At 38.1% G+C, this 20,983-nt stretch overlaps 1 protein-coding gene across 1 annotated transcript in view; it reads left to right on the top strand.

Annotated features, from left to right (window-relative positions):
• Positions 1-16,679, top strand: part of LOC110026307 (putative 3,4-dihydroxy-2-butanone kinase) — a 63,517-nt gene extending 46,838 nt beyond the window's left edge. Inside the window, exons 10-20 of the mRNA XM_020727197.1 lie at positions 9,168-9,223; positions 10,215-10,345; positions 10,424-10,516; positions 13,478-13,542; positions 13,711-13,854; positions 13,964-14,007; positions 15,018-15,101; positions 15,231-15,298; positions 15,382-15,494; positions 15,576-15,671; positions 16,313-16,679. Of these exons, the coding sequence (XP_020582856.1) occupies positions 9,168-9,223; positions 10,215-10,345; positions 10,424-10,516; positions 13,478-13,542; positions 13,711-13,854; positions 13,964-14,007; positions 15,018-15,101; positions 15,231-15,298; positions 15,382-15,494; positions 15,576-15,671; positions 16,313-16,456 (1,038 nt within the window). The 3' untranslated portion in view covers positions 16,457-16,679. The remainder of the gene's footprint in view (positions 1-9,167; positions 9,224-10,214; positions 10,346-10,423; positions 10,517-13,477; positions 13,543-13,710; positions 13,855-13,963; positions 14,008-15,017; positions 15,102-15,230; positions 15,299-15,381; positions 15,495-15,575; positions 15,672-16,312) is intronic.
• Positions 16,680-20,983: the final 4,304 nt, after the last annotated feature.

The raw sequence follows: 20,983 nt of genomic DNA, 5'->3' as shown, positions 1-20,983 counted from the left end.
TCTTATTTAAAATCTTTTCTTAAATCCTTCCTATTTTAAATCCTTTCCTAAAATCTTAAAGCCATATTTTATTCCCCTCTTATTTTTATCGCCTAAAATAAGTCTAGCCTCTTTATAAATATGAAATGATGTGCTTAAAGTTAGGGGTCTTATTTTTTATATCTGAATTCAGGTTTTAGCTTTGGTATTTTCCCTTTGAGGGTTGTATCTGACGTTGGGTTAGTGCTCCGGTTGTCCCTTGTCCGAGGTGGTGATCGCCTCCATGTGTCTGGGTGGTGCTCCGGCTGTAGCTCGACCCCACCGAGATATTTATGTATCCTTCTATCATTCCTGCCCCCAGCAGCTTCCAAACTCCTCCCCTGCAGCTTTGCTGGCCGCCGGCCAGCCTCCTCCCTGCACCCAACCAGCTGCAGTCCAGCTTCTTTCTCTCTCCAAACTGCTGCCAATCTCCTCCCAACAAGGTTGTAGCTCTCCATACTCCCACCAGGCTGCCACTGCTCCCTGCAACCTTGCAGGCCGCTGTCCAGCCTCCTCCCTACATCCAATTTGCTTCAGCCCCGCTTCTTGCTCCTTCCAACCTGCTGCCAATCTTCTCCTAACAACCTTGAAAGCCAACAAGAAGCCAAAAAACTACCCCTGCAGGCCACAACCATCGCTGCCCCTTCCAACGAAAGCCAACAAGAAGCCAAAAAACTACCCCTGCAGCTTCCCTGCAGGCCACAACCATCGCTGCCCCTTCCAAGCTTCCTCCAACTGCGGTTCGACACCCCTATCCTCGCCGATGTGCTGCACATCCCTTCCACAACAGTGAATCACTTCTCCGGCCTTCACCGCAACCGCCTGCCTTGCATCACCACTTGGACTCCCTCATCATCAAGCATATTGTGTCTTCTTTTGTCAAGCCTTTATTTGTAATCCTTTGTTTTATGTTTATTTTGCGTGTTCTTTTTTCTTTTGAATCTTCATTGTAACCTGTTGAAGTTATTAATAAAATTGTGTTATGCATCATGGTTTGGGTAAACGACGACATCAATTTCATTCAACGATTTTGACTAGTATTCTTGAAACCCTTTATAGTCATAAGCTTTATCTCAATTTGGACTAATGCAAGTTTGTTACATCTAGTGATACCGGAACTAGGTAGAACTCAACGGAAACACAAAGGCAAAATTTTATTAATATTGAGTTATGGTTGCAACCTGACACAAGCGAAAAGGGAAAACACAATAACAAATCAATCTCCGACTAGGACCGAAAGAGAAGATCTGAGGGTGGAGTGGCGTGAACAATGGAGTGAAGGTATGGGAAGGATTGATGGTTGTGAGGTTGATTAGGAAGGGGTTTGGTGGTGATTTGGGAGGTCGGTAGGTGGATTAGGATGAAAGGGAAGTGGATGGCAGCTGAATCTGCTGTTGGAAAGTGGTGGCTGCTGTCGGGATGAAGGCTCGAAAGTGGAAAAACAAGGTTATGCTGCTAAGGGAACTATGGTTGGGCGCTGGAATGGGGAAAGGGGTGGCCGGTGGCTGAGAAGAGGGAGGAGAAGGGTTAGGGAAGGGAATAAGGAAGGATACGATATCACCTCCGAGTAGGATACGACCAGAGCACTACCACCTCCTTGTATACATATTAGAATAGGGAGAACAACTCCACAAAAGAATTTAAATTCAACACAATAAGAAAAACTAACCCTAACTCTGAGAACAACAAATAAATAGCTCCTACATGAAGGAGAAACATAAAAAAGAAGGAGAGGGCGAGTAGCGGCCTCACCTCGTCAAATTAAATAGCTCCTACATGAAGGAGAAACATAAAAAAGGAGAGGGCGAGCAGCGGCCTCACCTCGTCAAAATCTCTACCTAGGCCACTCGGCCTTGGTTCCTTCTGGACCGGCCCTCAATTAGACTGAAGGGTCCCAGTTTGTTGCCTCTCCCGGGCGGGACATGTTCTGTATCCCGTTTTGTAATGTTCGTCTTCTTGGTTTGATAATAACAATAAAGGGAATTCTAACTGACCCTTGCAAATTTTCTTTCATTTAAGAGTGGTCAGCTCCCTCATCCGTGGTTGAAGCCAAAACTTTTCATGGCCTCACCAACTTCTATTGTTGTGTCATAAGGGGTTATTGTATAATCATTGCTCTTGTGACTATTTGTCTGAAGTATTAAGCTTTCAATTGGGATGTGGAACAACAAAATAGCTTCAATACCATCAAAGAGGCCTAAAGTACAACACCCATTTTTGGCAGTTTTAGCTTTTGAAAACCGTTTCATGTTGATTCAAAAGCATTAACTATTGGAATTAGGGTTCTACATACTCAATAGAGACTTGCAATTGAGTGCTTAAGTGAAAAGTCGGGCTACACTGTTGATCTAATTTTTGGTGTGGGCTTGGTTTCTTTTTTCCTAGAGCCTAGGGTTAGCCTTAGGATTTTTCTATTGACTATCCTAGAGGACTAGTAATGAAACCCACCTTACGTAGGACTTCAAATCACTTCTTGACTCATTTTTGTGAAGACCTCACATGCCTGGTCCCAAGCACTCTTAGTTTCAAGGGCTAAGGACTAACGACGAACAACGACGAACACTACGAACACTACAATTTACACATCCACTAGATTTAAAGACCCTAGGGAAATCCTTTTGTGACTCGAACAACGACGAACACTACAATTTACACATCCACAGCACCGCGCGCGATGTTAACTTAAAATCACTCGCTCATCAACGAACTTGTTCGAATGACCTCGAATGACAAAACGGATCATGTGAGCGCGTCAGGAAAGTTTATTTTAGCAGAGCAAGACACTCATATTGATATGATTCAGCGCGCGAGCAAACAATATGAAAATCAATGCGTATAAAGATTTAATTAAACGAAGCGGGTTCAGGCTCAGCCCAAATTTGATTTAAATTGCACACGAGCTAATTATACCAAGTTAAGCCATAACGTGATGCATAATTTGAAATTTTAAATTTCAAATAAACCACTCAATCTCACCTTATTTGAATTTAATTAGAAATTATTATTTGTCAAATAAAACTCCCCCACGAATGGAAATCACTTAATCCCCCGCCTAATCTCCTGCAACTTCTACTGTGAATATTTGGCTATACAATTTAACGAACCTTCTATTTCCCACTTTTAGGCTCTCCTCCCCCGCTGCACCGAAAACCCGCTCACCTCCCTCCTCATTCGGTTCTCCTCCCCTCTGCACCGTAAACCTGGCCTGCTTTGCCTCCCCCTCTCAGACACGCTAAGCGATCCCTCCCTCGCCGACTAGCACGCAAGTTGACATCACCTCCCTCGATTCTTTTCGTTCGCTCGGCTTTCCAACACAGCCGAAGCCCCTTTCTCTAAGGTGAAGAATTTTCTCTATTTGGTATGCAAATCCTAACTGCCATTTTAGTTCTCTCTGAGGGGTTCCTTGATCTGATTGAAATTGAGTGGTGTATTTATGGAATGGAACTGCGAGGTTTTCCAGTGGGATGCTCTTGTTGACTGTGGTGGAATTTGGATTCCTCCAGATGGATGGGGTTCAGGGGAAGTCGTACGGTTGTTAGATATGTGAATGATGTTTGCTTTCATTTATCTTTCTTAATCATCAATGACCTTTATCTTCAAAATGCTCCAAAATCGAATTCCATGTGACTAAGCTCGCTTACTTCATTTCTTTTGACGGAATTTCTTGATAAATTATTTTCAATTAGTAAAAGAAAAGAGAGGACGGAAAGTGGAAGAGATTGAATGCATTGAAATTATCTTACTTTTTCCTATTGTTTCTTGGTTTACATCTGAATTAAAAAATAAAATCTTGGACCTTCTTTATCTCATTATTCCATTAACAGAAATCAAGATTTACGTTTATTATCTTGTTGAACCTCAATATTCATGAAATTTTATTAAGTGATGCTCAAATCATGTTTGCAAAGGAGCCCCTAAGTGGTTGCTTGAAACCCCTCAATCCCGCACAGAAGCTGATAGTCAAATACCCCTCAAATCCTCTTCAAAGGGGTTGGACGATTGTATTTACTGTATTATAGCTTTGGTGTTCTACCTCATTACGAGGCTGTCAGTACATAAACTTAGCGGGTCTTATTGAGGGTGCTATTCATGCGCTAAGCAGTTTGCTGCTTCTGTTAAAGGGGGTTGCCAAATGTAATTGGTAGATACTTTGCTGCTTGGGTTGTTTCCCTAGTCTATTTTGTGGTGTGTGTTGTCAATTGTAATTGATAATAGCTCATCTGATTTGGAAAGTTACATGCACTGACATTTTGCCACCCACTTAAGACCTTGCATGATGGAGTTTTCCCGTGCTCCATTCTATTCAGTTTTTGGCATTATCAGTAGCAATTATTGGCATTATCCTTAACAGTGATTGACACATCAGTTTCAAAAGTTTTGGATATAGGTTTTGGATAGAGGATTTTATTGTTAACTATCAGTTTTCTCATACTTAACCTGAGAGAGGTAATTTGTCAGAGATGTTCTAATAACAATCGCCCAGCAATTGATGCTGCCATTTTTTATCTTGAACTTGAGTCTTGAGTTGATCTGTATATAATATTTTAAATTGGGTTTAGACTTTGATAGATGTGGTGATTCATTATCCCCCTTTTAAGAAATTATTTTCTGTACACAGACTTTGATAGTTGTCGTTTTGCCATTTACGTGCATACTGCTTAATTCCTATATGTTCGCATATCTAATGCCTAAGTTTTTGAAATTCTTGTTAACTTTGGTTTTATGCAAATCTGAAGCTTATGTGAGTTAGCTATATATATAAACCTGAAATTTATGCAAGCTTGAAATTCATATGAGCGGGTTTTATGAAAGAACCATAGATGTTTTCTTTTGCCCCCATATTTTTACTGTTGTGAGGCATTTTGGTGGGCTGATTTGAAGCAATCTATGCACTGTTTTGGGGCCTTTTGGTGGGTTGATTTGAAGCAATCGACACACTGTTTTGGGCCTTTTGGTGGGCTGATTTGAAGCAATCTATGCATTGTTTTGGGGCCTTTTGGTGGGTTGATTTGAAGTACCGCTTTGGCACAGCCTTGGCTCGGTTTTTCCCGCTATTTCAAGCTGATATAATTGATGTTTTTGGGAAGATTTAAACATTTTTTTTAGGCCGGCTCACTCACGGTTTTGCCTCTTTGCTTTGATGGCTTTTTGGAAATTGTTTGACTTCTCCTTTTTTCCCGTTGATTTGCTTTCTTTTTTTTTTTTCTTCTTACCCGATGATGTGGTCCTACATGCTTATAATGAGATATAAGTGTGTATAGTATAGTGATATGTGGATCATCAAGTGAGCATAAGTTGGACGGTTCGGGGTTTAAGGGCGATGATGACAAAGAAATCTGCGAATAAAACAAAATAATATTGCATCCTACGGTATCAGGATTTGACCCTAGGTCCTGGTGAGAATGTAGGATGACAATATTCACCAACACTAGACTAGTGATGAACCTTGTTTTCTTAAGCTGTCGGTAGTTTTAGCTCGACAATATAATCGACTCGTGGATAATAGAAATCACAAAATATATAAATATAATGACAAAACAATTACATTCCTTACAACATCAATACTTTTGATTATTAAATAAAAATCTATTTTACTTAGATGCATGATAAACCATCTTTTGGGCATTTTGGTGGGCTGATTTGAAGCAATCTATGCACTGTTTTGGGGCCTTTTGGTGGGTTGATTTGAAGCAATCGACACACTGTTTTGGGCATTTTGGTGGGCTGATTTGAAGCAATCTATGCACTGTTTTGGGGCCTTTTGGTGGGTTGATTTGAAGCAATCGACACACTGTTTTGGGCATTTTGGTGGGCTGATTTGAAGCAATCTATGCACTGTTTTGGGGCCTTTTGGTGGGTTGATTTGAAGCAATCGACACACTGTTTTGGGCATTTTGGTGGGCTGATTTGAAGCAATCTATGCACTGTTTTGGGGCCTTTTGGTGGGTTGATTTGAAGCAATCGACACACTGTTTTGGGCATTTTGGTGGGCTGATTTGAAGCAATCTATGCATTGTTTTGGGGCCTTTTGGTGGGTTGATTTGAAGCAATCGACACACTGTTTTGGGCATTTTGGTGGGCTGATTTGAAGCAATCTATGCATTGTTTTGGGGCCTTTTGGTGGGTTGATTTGAAGCAATCGACACACTGTTTTGGGCCTTTTGGTGGGCTGATTTGAAGCAATCTATGCATTGTTTTGGGGCCTTTTGGTGGGTTGATTTGAGTACCGCTTTGGCACAGCCTTGGCTCAGTTTTTCCCGCTATTTCAAGCTGATATAATTGATGTTTTTGGGAAGATTTAAACATTTTTTTTAGGCCGGCTCACTCACGGTTTTGCCTCTTTGCTTTGATGGCTTTTTGGAAATTGTTTGACTTCTCCTTTTTTCCCGTTGATTTGCTTTCTTTTTTTTTTTTTCTTCTTACCCGATGATGTGGTCCTACATGCTTATAATGAGATATAAGTGTGTATAGTATAGTGATATGTGGATCATCAAGTGAGCATAAGTTGGACGGTTCGGGGTTTAAGGGCGATGATGACAAAGAAATCTGCGAATAAAACAAAATAATATTGCATCCTACGGTATCAGGATTTGACCCTAGGTCCTGGTGAGAATGTAGGATGACAATATTCACCAACACTAGACTAGTGATGAACCTTGTTTTCTTAAGCTGTCGGTAGTTTTAGCTCGACAATATAATCGACTCGTGGATAATAGAAATCACAAAATATATAAATATAATGACAAAACAATTACATTCCTTACAACATCAATACTTTTGATTATTAAATAAAAATCTATTTTACTTAGATGCATGATAAACCATCAACTTTGAATGATACAATTTAAATGTTCACTTGTCAGTTACCTATATTGGGTCAAGAATTGGCTTCCTTCGATTGTCTTATTTGAAATTTCTAATTGAATGTCGGGCTTTATATACGTGGATGATCGATAGTTGCCTAAAAAGTTTTTCGGGATTGTCATGATAAATTTGAGCCTACCTGGAGCCTGAATGCTTATGGTCCCCGCTTCAAATTTCCATGTGTGCCGCCGTGTCTGCTCTACATACTTGTATTGTCTTTATGTTGTTATTCAATTCTTCGTATATATATACATGATATGGTTATAATATTAACTTTCTTGCAGCAATGACAAGAATCCCAGATACACATGCATTTTATTTTCTTTACCGCTTTTTTTACATTTTACTGTTTTTTTTTACTACATATCTACTGCTGTGTTTTCTTAAAAAACTTGCAAGACTTTTAAGGTGGAAAACAGTAGACTGGTTGTTTAGAAGGTATACTGTGACAGGCTACCGACCAAACAAATTTGCATGCTCACACATATAACCCTAAACCCTAAGTCAATACGCTACGGAACTTGGAGAAAGCTTTATGGGCAGCACAACGAGGATACGAGCAAGTGCAAAATAACTTCAAAAGACTCGACACATGTACAGATCTACTTCAGCTAAACCATTCATAAGTCTTAAATAACACAATCCATAGGACTTTGATGTAGTTTATCTAGCATGACATAAATCCTTACTTTTTCTTTAGGCTCCTGCACGACCGTGTGGTGCAGCATAAGTCCCAACTCTCTTTAGATTCAGAGGTTGTCGTTCGGTACGACGCAAATGCTTCTATCTCAGTGGGTTATTTGCATAATCGGGTATTATACTAGTTTAAATCCCAAATAATAAAATTGACAAGATTGAACATTTAAATAGCATAGTTTCCAAAACTCAGCCACACAATAGAATAGTTTGGGAAGTCACTGAGGGTTCTTTTTAGGATCCGTGACGTCCTCTACTTTTTTCTTCCTTTGGACTTCTGAAATAACTGCTCCTATTTGGTCATTTCTGACTTGATTTTTCTAATTCAACCGTGAAAATCTAAACCTTGGATTCTTGAAAACTAGTATCTCTGATCATTATCGAGAGTTTTCTTATGTGATCTTGATCGTTTGAGATGTAATTAACTATAAGGGTTTGCCCTTATAGGAAATTTGAAACTCATGTAAAATAAACCCTATTTAATCTTTGTATTAGATAGAGGAATGTCGGACACACAAAAGGTTCGTAGACTAAAATGGATGTCACAAATCTTTTAATTTGCATATTTGAGTATATCGCGGATGGATACACTTATATTTCGGGAAGGTGTATTATTTATTCGCGGCATCGAACACGATTATGTAAACTATTAATCGAATGAGATCCATTTGGTCTCATTTTTCAAAATTAAAACACACTATTTTCAAAATTAAAAAAAATTATATACCTTTTATATCAAATTAAATCATTTTTTTAAAAAAAAAAAAAAATTAACGGACACACATGGTAGAATTGGATAGCTTATGAGTAGGAATTTTATACAGCTGTTCAAGCCTTTAAATAGTGGGAGCATTATTTATTCCATAAGGATTTCATGCTATGGGGTGATAATCACGCCTTGCAATTTATTAATTCTCAAAAAATTGTAAATTGTATGCATGCTTGTTGAATCACGTTCTTACAAAAGCTCAGTCAGGAGACGGAAGATATTGAAAAATATAATTGGTTTATTTTTATTCATTTCTTTCCGGTTGTTCTGGGCTGCATCTCTGCTCTTACTCATTGGGTATGCCGCAAACATCTCTTAAGCCCACCAATTGCAATGAGGAAACAGTGACCCATAACCATTGATTCTGTTTTCTTTCATTTTGATCTTTGGTGGCAATTCAGGCTACGTTTTCCCATTATCTTTTCTCTTTTTAGATGGAAATCTGGTGATTTACTGAATCTCCTTTATAGCCCATTTAACATATTCCCAAGCATGAAAATTCCTCGAAGGAGATTGTTTTCAGTTAACGGCTGATTTTATTGGCTACACAGTTGATGCAAAAGCAAAAGGTTTGCATGCATATTAACTCATCGATGTTTGTTTCTAAGTTGCTGTGTTTCTTCACTAATTCTTTATTTTCATAGATTTAATACATAAACATTCCGGACAAATCAATTTCATTTATTTTTCAGGGATTTACTTTACCATGCAATCTTTTATAGCCAAGCAAATAGCCCCTAAATATAATTATTTTCACTCCTATTTGTTACGTTATGGTTAGCTTATTTCTGTTAAATATTATTGTTCTAAATACTTGCAGGAAACAAAGTATGTGCCAATTACAAGGGGAAACAGAGTGGTCCTGATGATTAATGGGTAACTGCACTTCCACCGCTGATTTTATATTTGTTCTATTAAAAAATATCTGGTATATGATCTATTATGGTCGAGGATATCAAAACTTGTAATGCCAAATTTTACCTGAGTGATTCGCATGAATATTGTCAAATTTGTTTATTTTGTTTCCATTTTAAAGGGTGTTGATCTTCTTGATTCATCCAAACTGTAGTTCTCTAAGCAAACAAGGACTCTAATTTCTGAGGTGGTGAATCTTCTAAATCATTATTGTGAAAGCATGAGAGCAAACTTCTGTATTTTCTCAAATAACGGTATGAAGGAGACTGGTCATTACAAGTTTTGGAGGGGATGTGAAGATTTAAATCGATGAATTTTCACAAACAATACTTCCACAAACAATACAACTAAAATTTATTTATTGTTTTCTTAGGTTCCAAGAAGATTTTTTTTTTCCGGTACTTTCTAGAAAACTTTAGACATTCTGGAGAATTATTGATCTTTTGAGAGCGTCCTTCTATTTCCGTGCCCAAAATTGTTCTGTATTATTTCTTCATTAGCTGCATTTTACTATTTGCATCTAAAACTCCTGTGTTGCCTGGATACCACAAGAATATGAACAATTGTTTGTTAAACTAGAAATTGGTAAGAGCATGGTATGTATGTTCAACACTTCCATGCAACTATCATAATTTTTATAGTAATCTGGTTGGCTAGCAAATCGTGTGGGTAGGTAGCAACCGGACAATGAATAAAAGGTGAAATGACTTGCATTTTGCAAGTAAGGATTTTCTAACATTTATTTCCATTTTTTAATAGATCTTTCTCTAGTTACATTTTTATTTTGTTCCGTAATGCGAGGGTTTGCACATTTCAACCTCTGGTAATTATTGTAAAATTTAGTTTGTGTGCTTGAGACTACTTTTGATTTGCAAATGATTGCTTATTTTGAATCATTTTCTGACATGCATTTGGCTTGATAATGTTTCATTTCTTCACGTTGCATGCGCAGCTTAGGTGCAACTCCTGTCATGGAACTCATGATTGCTGCTGGAAAGGCTGTTCCACAACTGCAATTGGAGCATGGGCTAGCTGTTGACAGAGTGTATACTGGATCATTCATGACATCACTTGATATGGCAGGTAATTCAAGCGTAAAGCTTGTGTGTGCTATAACTTCTGTAATTAATTTTTTCCGAACTTCATGATTGCTTTTTTCAGGATTCTCTATTTCGATTATGAGGGCAGACAGAGTTATTTTGCAGCGCCTAGATGCCCCAACTAAAGCTCCATTCTGGCCTGTTAGTGTTGAAGGTACATACAAGATGGAAATTAAATTTACTATTCCTCAAATAAATGATAGTGATTTCCAGTTTGGTATATTAATTAGTATAGAAATAATTTATTTAAGCATGATTTTATGACTTCAGGATGCTACTTGGGTGGTTCATCTGCATTGGAAATTTAAAATTAAGATGTGCTTGGTTTCATTTATGATTAAATTGAGGTTGATCTTGTGTCCACCTTATCCACTAACACAGGTTATAAGGAGTCTATAAATAGTTATCCTTTGCCAATTTTATTTATTAACCTAGGTTACGAGGAATCTATTAATTATGAATTGATGCATGTAATTAATAACCTTTTTGTTGAATAAAATCTCCTAGTTTCGATCTTGTGATTATAAGTTGTTTATGCCATTCCTTCAAATGCAGTACATTTATGAATGTAATTTGTGAGCCCTGATTTTTCTGAAAAAAATTAATATTTCGATATGTTTCATATACATAATTTGTTAACGGCCTGCTCTTGATTTTTTGTCAAAAGTGACAGTTTGAAACTTAATTTGTGATAATGGATTTGATTTTTGTATTGATGTTATTTGTTTTCAACGTCTTGCTAAAACTTTTGGACATATTTGAATGGATTATAAAAAAATTGGTGAATAGTTTCTCTTGTATTTCTTACTGAATTGCCGGATATTTACAGACATTTTTCATCAAGGCATTAAAGAGACTATAATCGGAACTGATTAAACTGCATAGGTTGTCTTTCCTTCTATTTAAGCACAATATATAGCGTTAATCATTCTTATTTGTTGGAAATAGTTAGAGCTATGTATAGATGATAGAATTTGATATTTGTAATGATGAAAATAGTATCTAAATTAGCCGTTGAATTAATGAGGACGTGGACAATTATAATACAGATAAGGCAGCAAACAGCTGATTACGGTAAAGCATCTGGTGGACATTTGTAGCAATGCATGAGGCAGATAGTAGGCCTTGTATCAGGGAGGAAGGATGCTTGGAGCGCAATTTGCTGCAGATGGAAGGAGATGTGCTAGGTTCATTGTTGGAGGTGAGTGGTTACTGATTAGGAAGCCGGAATAGCAATTCTATCCGAGTTATTGCAAGGAGAAAATGTGTGAGCTATAATAGAAAGTTCAACTTTCAATTTGGAGCCTATAATAGTCAGGAATGTTTGAACTTCAATTTATTTCTTGCATTTGTGAAAAGAAAGAAATTCAAGCTTATGATATTATTAGCCATATTTACCAACACCCTTCTCAATTCTAGGAATAAATGTTTTTCTTTCGTAGCTTGCTTAACACAATTTCAAAGGCTTCTTTGCTTGACATTTTTGTAAGAACATCAACTTGATGTACAGTTGTACGAATTTAATATGAACTTGTTCCATCTCCTTTAAGTTCTTTTTTATTAATGAACAATCATTCCTTGCTTGTCTCATTCTGTCATGTTGAAAATAATTTTTAATAATACTAATTATTTCTTTAATGTCACCATAGAGTTATAGGTGATGTAAATTTGTAAATTCTTGGTCACTTTTCAGACGCCTTGTGCAATAGAATTTTTTTTCAACTCCACGTTAAGCTACCTCTATTTCTTTGTTACCTCTTCAAGTGGTTAAATTTTCTTGTAATTTGTGGGCAATACCGTGCTAAATTTCTTTTCTCACTGTATGCCCAATTTGAAACATTTTAACCTTCTATGTTTCTATTTTTGTGTTTAAGGAAACACCATGCCTGCCGTAGGGCTGATACCGGAATTAGTCAATAATGGGAAAAGCAAATATTATTGTTGAATTCAACACAAATTCACACTAGGGTTCGATTCAGGGGTGATTGTGGTTAAGTTATGGGGGTTGGAAAGGGCAGCAAGTGACTGTAATGACGATATGGGTTTTTTTGGACGGCGGTAGCAACAGCAAAGGAGTGTTGGGCTGCGGTTTTTGGATACATAAAGTATAGGTCGTCTGGACAATAGGTAGGCAGTGATTGAAGATGGTAGGGGCAGCTAGGAATGTTGGCGGCTGCAAGAAACAATAAAGGAGTGGCTAGCGGCTGTTTCTGCAGGAAGACAACAAGGAGTGAGGAAGGGGCGGTGGCTGGAAAGGGGAATACTGCAGGAAAGAATAACAAACACTGTTGCCTTGGGCGGCTGTAGCAGTGAAGGGGTGGTGGGGAACGATGGGAAGTGATGTGGGAAGGATCCGGAGGGTTTGAGGGAAGATAATCGCTACCTGGGAAGCGTGATACAACTTTAGCATCACTCGACACTTGGATACAACCCTAGAAGGGAAAATTTGAGATGACGACAGCTATCCCGAACAGAAACACGACAAATTAACCCTAAAACATCATGAAAGTGAATATATATTAATAGGATAACTAGGTGTGGCCCAAGAGGACCAACTGACTTCTCAGAAGGCTTGGATAAATTAACCCTAAAACATCATGAAAGTGAATATATATTAATAGGATAACTAGGAGTGGTTCAAGAGGACCAACCGACTTCTCAGAAGGCTTGGATAAATTAACCCTAAAACATCATGAAAGTGAATATATATTAATAGGATAACTAGGTGTGGCTCAAAAGGACCAACCGACTTCTCAAAAGGCTTGGATTGGTTCAGTTCAGGCACTAGACGCGGCTTTTGGTGGGGAGGGGACCGCCCATCAGCGTTTGTCTCTCGTGGTTGAGGGACCTCATTTGCCGAAGCTTCTGCCTCTTCGTAGTTATGAAATCTTGATCTATGATGGGCATTAGTGAAATTTGTGCTTTTTTGGGGAGAAACATGCCTCAGCTATCGACCCCTTCATGCTGTGCCATGATCTCGGCTTACTTGAAAGTTTTGCCTTTACATAATCTCTTAGCTCAGTCCTTCACTGCAAATAAATAGACTGATAGACACTGTTGCATTCTGTTCATTTTTTTCACCACTACATTTTCACACGGAACCTCTAATTTGTAGGAGACCGCCCACCTGCTAAAATACCCATTCCAATACGGCCATCCCGGATGGAAACAAATGAGGAGGTATGAATCAGCAAGATCCCTTTTGTAAAGATTGAAGATATTTTCTTGTAAATTTATTGTTTGTTGCATTTTAAACCTTCTTTCTATTGCTTGGTGAGTACCCTCCGCAGAAACTAACTACCCTTCCTGATTCTCCAACTCCTTACCATTCACTTAATGTGGATGCAGTTGTTTGCCAAACCACAAGAGCTCAGTGAACAGGGTTGCATTCTAGAAGCTGCTATCAGAGCCGCTGCAAATGAAATAATCAATCTAAGGGAAAAATTAAATGAATGGGATAGTAAAGTTGGTGATGGAGATTGTGGATCTACTGTGAGTTGATTTATTAGCTATTCAATTTTTCCGTTAATAGCATTTTTTTCCCCCTAAATTCTTCTTTCCAAGGAGGCTGGGTAAATTTAAGGAAAACTTTTTTGTACAGATGTTTAGAGGTGCCACGGCAATTTTGGAGGATATGGAGAAATGGTAAACCTTTGCTCAAGTTATTTAATGCATTGTGTTTGCAATTTTTTCCTTACTGATTTTACTTTTGTTTTAAAAGCTCTTGATGGATCTATCTGTTTCTAGGCTAAAGATTTCTATTCATGTGTATCACATCTGTAACTGTCACTACAAGCTTTAACACAAAACATTAACTGCAGTACATGTAGCTAGCTTCTTGGTTTAGCTTGCCAACCTTTTGAGGCTTAGTTGGAAAGCAAATTTCCTTGTTGATTTATTTGATTAAGCCTTTCACTACCAGATATGATAAATGGTTCGTTTAGTTAGCATTGTGCAAACTATTGATTTGCTGTGTGCATGCAGCAGAATGGTTGTCTAATAGAATTTAAATTTTATCGCCCAATTGGACCCAAATTTGCTTGAACAAAACTCCTATATAAAGTTTTTTTCGCAGTTTCAAAAATTTATAAACAAGGACAGTAGTTTAACCTATTTTTGCACACAAGGAGAACAAATCTAAGCTTTATGTTGAGGTTTTCTATAGCTCTAGTAGTATTTCTTGGGTGTATTGTGAAGCACAGTATTAATTCAAGGGTTGATTTTGAATTCCTGTCATAACATAATGTTCGGTTTCCATGACAAACACGAGTAATATTTTTAGAGAAACCCTAATAGTGCTAGAGGATTTTAGCAAAAACCTGGTATTGGGTCAGGGTTCATTCTCCTTGTTTGCAAATAGGATTAAACTTTATCTTCTTTTAGCAAATTTTGAGAATAGCCTTATTTTACCAAAAACCAGAATATAGGGAGTTTCTTAACAATTATCCCTCTTATATATATATATATATAGGTTGCGCCAATGCTGTTAATGTAGAAATTTATTTTGGCACTGTAATGGATGTATTAATTATATTATTGTGAAAAGGAAGATTTGAAGGGCTTAGTGATTATTGTTCATGTTTTTGGAATTTTGAGGATTAGTTTTTACTTGTTACAAGCCACCCAACGTGACTGGTTAAAATTTTGTTTTGCAGTTACCCTCTGAATGATGCTGCACAAACCGTAAAGGAGATTGGGACGTCAATTAGGAGGGTGATGGGAGGAACAAGTGGGATCCTGTACTGTATACATTGCCTTCTTATTTTAGTTTTCATTGGAGATCTGTTTGCTAAAATTGTCAATTCTCATTCATTAATGGATCATAGCAGAACTTTTGTTTGATTAATGGTTCATTGCCCGTTTATCAGATATGAGATATTGTGCAAAGCTGCCTATGCAAGCTTAAAAGTATGTCCTGTGATTACATCTAAGGAATGTGAGTTGCTTTGAAATAGTGTCGTGCGAACTTTTGACTAGCCTTTCACCCAACATATGTAAAGAAGGGCTCTTTTGGTGTAGGGGCTAATGCTCTCGAGGCAGCCATTGCTGCGGTAATCAAATATGGTGGAGCTGTTTCTGGGTATCGCACGATGCTGGATGCACTTATTCCAGCTTCGTCTATCCTAAAAGAGGCAAGTTAGATGCTACCCATTGCCATCCTTCTCTATTTACTCTTATATTGTTGACTTTTTGGGATTGTCGTGTTGCTGCAGCGGCTGGAAGCAGGCGTTGATCCTGAAAGTGCTTTTGTGATATCAGCTGAAGCTGCGTGGCATGGTGCTGAATCAACCAAAAACATGCAGGCCCAAGTAATTCTTCTTTCTTCTTCGTTCATCTTAGTGTGGCCGGAGAGTTTCTTCAACAACTATGTTCATGGACGACATTTTGAAGGAAAAAAAAACGTCATTTTCATGAATCGTAGTCCTGTTTTTATTTTTATTTTTATATGTTTTCATGTTATTCGTTGCAATTTTAGGCTCATTCTTTTGAAAGTTAAATGCCTGAGCATGTCTTCTGCTTGCATATCAGAGGAAAGGATCTGATTCAAAGTCTTCGACTCTGCTTTTTTTTTTGGTTGGGAATTTTACATAAGGATCACACGATTCTTATGTATTTACATAACTCACACCTAAACTTTCATACCTAAACTTTCATATTTACATCCATATTTACATTCATAGCACTTCGCTATTTTAAACTTATGCATGAATAGGTGTTTTTTGACTTTAAAAGAGTGGTAACGGTGTGCTATCTTTTATGTATTAAAGATTCGAGTGCTTTGTGTGTAAAAAGTGAGATATGCAAATACATAAGAATTGTGTACTATGTATGTAAATGCACTTTTTTAGTTTATTTGCTGATATATCAACACATCAGCTGGCCTTGTACACGATGCATTCGTACATTCGTTTGATTTTTGCTCACTTACTGTCTTCCACATTATGCTCAGGCTGGTCGGTCATCATATGTGTCAGCAGAAATGCTTGCTTTAGTTCCTGATCCAGGAGCCATGGCCGTGGCAACATGGTACAAAGCAGCAGCATTTGCAGTCAAAGATGTGGCCATCAAACATCTAAAGGATGAACCGTCTTGACACGTCCGAAACTTGAAAAATCTACGCACCTTATCGATGAGTTACTTCACAATTTTTACGACATCAACACATTTTGTTTTCCGCTTTTGTCCGGTGGCAATGAGCTGAGAAAGCGTGTTTTGAATGAGTTATTTCTTTTTTAGCCTGATGCTTTTTGTAAGACTCTAGATAACTCCTGCAACATTTTCATATTTTTTGGGCGCGATCTATTGCTTTAAAGTCACTGCTAATTATTATTGAATTGACGATTAAGTTCTGTTTTCCATGGACAAAACTTAATTACTTGCATATATATATATATATATATATATATTATGGTATGACTCATATACCATATAGGGACAGACGTTGGAATGAAGCGGAGCGGAACTAAAGAATCTGTTCAAATTGGTAAGTTGCGTTACGTGGGTTGGGGGTGCGAGTGCAACGCCTCGTGGTACGGTACATGAGTAATGTTGTAATTACATATTGTACTTAGGGTTTATTTCTGGGGTTATAAAGACATGTTAGTAACCCCATGAGACATCCCAAATTCTGTAATCTCACGTAGGCATCTTTGTTGAACCTCGTTAAATCTCTGTGTTCTTTTGGATTTGTGTCGATTCATGTTTCTTTTTTGTCATAATTTCTCAACAAGTGGTATCAGTGTCAAGTTCTAGGGCAGAAGAGATCGACGCAGGAAGAAGATTCGGCGGCGGAGGAAGAGCAGGGTGCGGGATTCGCGAATCTCGGCAACTCGTGACGCTATTCGCGGCAGCGTGAGGAGTTTTTTTTTTGGTGGCAGGCTCCAGATCGGGGGCTTCAGATTCGGCGCAGTGCTTCATCCAGCAAGGTGCGATTTTTCAAAACTTCTTTCACGATTGGTTCAACACGTAGTTTTGGACGGTTAGTGTTCGAAGGCAGAGGCACTGGGCGACAGAGGCTTGGTTCGTGGGAGAAGTCGGCGTAATCGGGAGGCTCAGTTCGAGCTTCGGAGGCTGCTAGGTGGACAAACCAGGAAGGATTTAAAGAATATTCCTTCGGGATATCTCCTGGAGAAGAATTTTTTTTTTTCCTTTGCTGGAGGCTGAGAGGAAATAGAAGGAATTTTTATTTCTTTTTGTTGGAGGCTGAAGAAAGAAATCTTTCCTCTGTTGGAGCTGTGTGAAATGCATGATCAATTTCAAATTGTAATATCTGGTGTGAAATTCGTGGTGGTGAAGTTCCATGGAACTGGTAACTTCGGATTATAACAAACAATGGTGAAAGATTTGTTGGCACGACAGAGAATCTTAAAGGCTTTGCGGACGCTAACGGTGATGAAAGGAAAGTTAACTGCAAACAATATCTATAAACTGTTAGGGAGTACAGTTGTAGGTGAAGTTCATTCTGTGGAGTCAGATGATGATAATACAAATCTATGAAATATGCGTTTAGGTCATCTCAGTGAACGTGGGATGACAGAATTGCATAGAAAAAATCTGTTACATGGTGTTAAAAGCTGCAAGCTCGATCTTTGTAAGTTCTGTTTTGTAAGTTCTATATTCTTGGTCTTTGTAAGTTCTATATTCTTGGAAAACAGACTAGACTCAGTATTATGATTGAAAAACATAAAACTAAAGAGATCTTTGATTATGTGCATTCTGATGTATGGAGCCCTACTAGGGAATCGTCATTAGAAGGATCTCAGTATTTTGTTACCTTTATTGATGATTTTTCCTGGAAAGTTTGGGTGTATTTCTTGAAGCAGAAATCTGAATTCTTCTCTAAATTTAAGTTGTGGAAAGCTGAGGTGGAGAACTAAACTGACAGAAAGATCAAGTATTTGAGATCCGATAATAACACATAGTACACAAATTCACAGTTTCAGAAGTTTTGTGAGGAGCATGAGATTCAGAGACATTTTTCAGTGCGCAAGACACCACAACAGAATGGTGTGACAGAATGGATGAACATGTTATTAACTTAAAGTGCAAGATGCTTGAGACTGAATGCAGAACTTCCTAAGAGTTTCTGGGCAGAGACTGTGAATATGACATATTATCTCATCAATAGATCACCTCCGACATCGTTGGGTGGTAAGGTCGCAGAAGAGGTATGAACATGTAATCCAGTTAATTTAGATCATTTACGATTTTTTTGTTGTCATTTTTATGTGCATGTACCTGGAGATGAAAAATCAAAACTTGATGTAAAATCCAAGAAATGCATCTTTCTGGGCTATAAGAAAGGTGTGAAATGATACAAGTTTTGGGATCAGATTGCAAAGAAGATGGTGATCAGCAGAGATGTAGTTTTGATGAACAATCCATTTTATAATAAAATCAAGACAAGGTGAAAGGGAACAGTTCCAGTTCAGATACAGTGCAGATGAATTTAAAACATCATCCAGAAACAACTGAGAGAGTTGAAGGTTCAAATCCAGCACTTGGTGATTCCATTCCAGATGATCTGCAGAATTATAATCTACCCAGAGACAGACAGACACACCAATATAATACCTCATAGCAAATTGAGTTATGATGACTTGGTCTCTTGTGCACTTCTCATCTGCAGCGATGATCCAACCACTTTTTAAGGAGCTATCACTAGCCAGGAGAAAGAGAAATGGATGGGTGCAATGGTTGAGGAAATGGAGTCTTTGCAGAAAAATCGCACATGGGAGCTAGTTCAGCTTCCTGAGGGAAAGAAGGCTATTGGTTGCAAGTGTGTGTACAAAAGGAAACCAACAGTATCGGAAAAAGAAGAGGAAAAGTTCAAGGCTCGACTGGTAGCACAGAGATTTTCACAGCAGAAGTGGATAGTATATGATTAAATTTTTGCTCCTGTGGTCAGACATACTTCAATCAGGGCAGTGCTTGCATTAGTAGCTATTTGAGATTTGCATTTGGAGCAGATAGATATTAAAATTGCTTTCTTGCATGGTGATCTGGAGGAGCAGATTTACATGGAATGGAGCAGCCAGAAGGGTTCACTCAATCTGGACACGAGCATCTGGTTTGCAGGTTAAATAAATTGTTGTATGGGTTGAAACAGTTTCCAAGATAATTGTACAAGCTTATGTGAAGAGCCTTGATGATCATTCTATTATTTTTTATGTTACTGTATGTTGATGATATACTGATTTCTGCAAAGAATATGAATGATGTCTGTGGTTTGAAAGCTTTATTGAGCCAAGAATTTAACATGAAAGACTTGGGGCCTACGAAGAAGATTCTTGGAATGGAGATTCATCGAGATAGAAACTCAAGACGATTATGTTTATCTCAACGAGGTTATGCTGCGAAAGTTTGACATGTTTGAGATAAGCAATAGCACCCCTTTGGCAAATCATTTTAAGCTTTCTTCAGAACAGTGTCCTAAGACATACATAAATCGAAGGCATGGCAAGGTTCAATATGCCAGTACAGTTGGCTGCTTAATGTATGCAATGGTATGTACTCGTCATGATTTGACTCATGTTGTTAGTCAAGTCTGCAAATATATGGCTAAACCTGGAAGGCGACATTGGGAAGCAGTCAAGTGGATTTTCAAGTATCTGAAGGGTACTGTAGGACATAAAATTATTTTTGGCAGTCAACAAGATGATTCTTCAGTTGTGGGGTATGTTGATTGTGACTATGTTGGTGATCTGGATGGCAGAAGGTCTACAACTGGGTATGTGTTTACTCTTGGTGGAGGGTTTATATGTTGGAAATCAATAATTCAGTCTATTGTGACATTATCTACAATTGAAGCTGAGTACATGACAGTAGCTGAAGCTACTAAGGAAGTCTTATGACTTGTTGGGTTAGTAAAGGAATTGGGCATTGAGCAAGGTGAAGTTCAGTTGCATTGTGACAGTCAGAGCGCTATTTATATGGCTAAGGACCAGGTGTACCATGTGAGTACCAAGCACATTAATGTCAGGTATCACAAGATCAGAGAATTGATTGCTTCTGGTGAGATACTGTTGCAGAAGGTTCATATTGATGAGAATGCAACTGATATGTTGACCAAACCAATTACTATCAACAATTTCTTGCATTGCTTGGACTTATTGAATGTTTGCAGTTGTTAGAGAAGCTTCGTGGCCCAACTCACAGTGGTGCAGATGTAACTCTCAGGTATTTTTTCTTCTAAGGGGTTGTATATTCGTCAAGGTGGAGATTTGTTATGGCATTGCTCATATACCATATAGGGGCAGACGATAGAATGAAACAGAGCGGAAGAATTTGTCCAAATCGGAAAGTTGTGTTATGTGGGTTGGGGGTGCAAGGGCAACACCTCGCGGTACGGTATAGGGGTAATGTTGCAATTACATATTGTGCTTATGACTTACTTCTGGGGTTATAAATAGACATGTCAGTAACCCCAGGAGACATCCCAAATTCTGTAATTTTTTTTCTGAATTTTGAAAGGAACTCATCGCTCTGCTCCTGAGAACGTATGCATCTTTGCCGAACCTCGTTAAATCTCTGTGAGTTCATTTGGATTTGTGTCGATTCCTGTTTTTCTTCGCCCTAATTTCTCAACATATATATATATATATACGGAAGAATACAAACA

The sequence above is a fragment of the Phalaenopsis equestris genome, unplaced genomic scaffold (genome assembly GCF_001263595.1).
Source record: "Phalaenopsis equestris unplaced genomic scaffold, ASM126359v1 Scaffold000364, whole genome shotgun sequence".
Taxonomy (NCBI): domain Eukaryota; kingdom Viridiplantae; phylum Streptophyta; class Magnoliopsida; order Asparagales; family Orchidaceae; genus Phalaenopsis; species Phalaenopsis equestris.
This window is presented reverse-complemented; position numbering and strand designations above follow the sequence as displayed.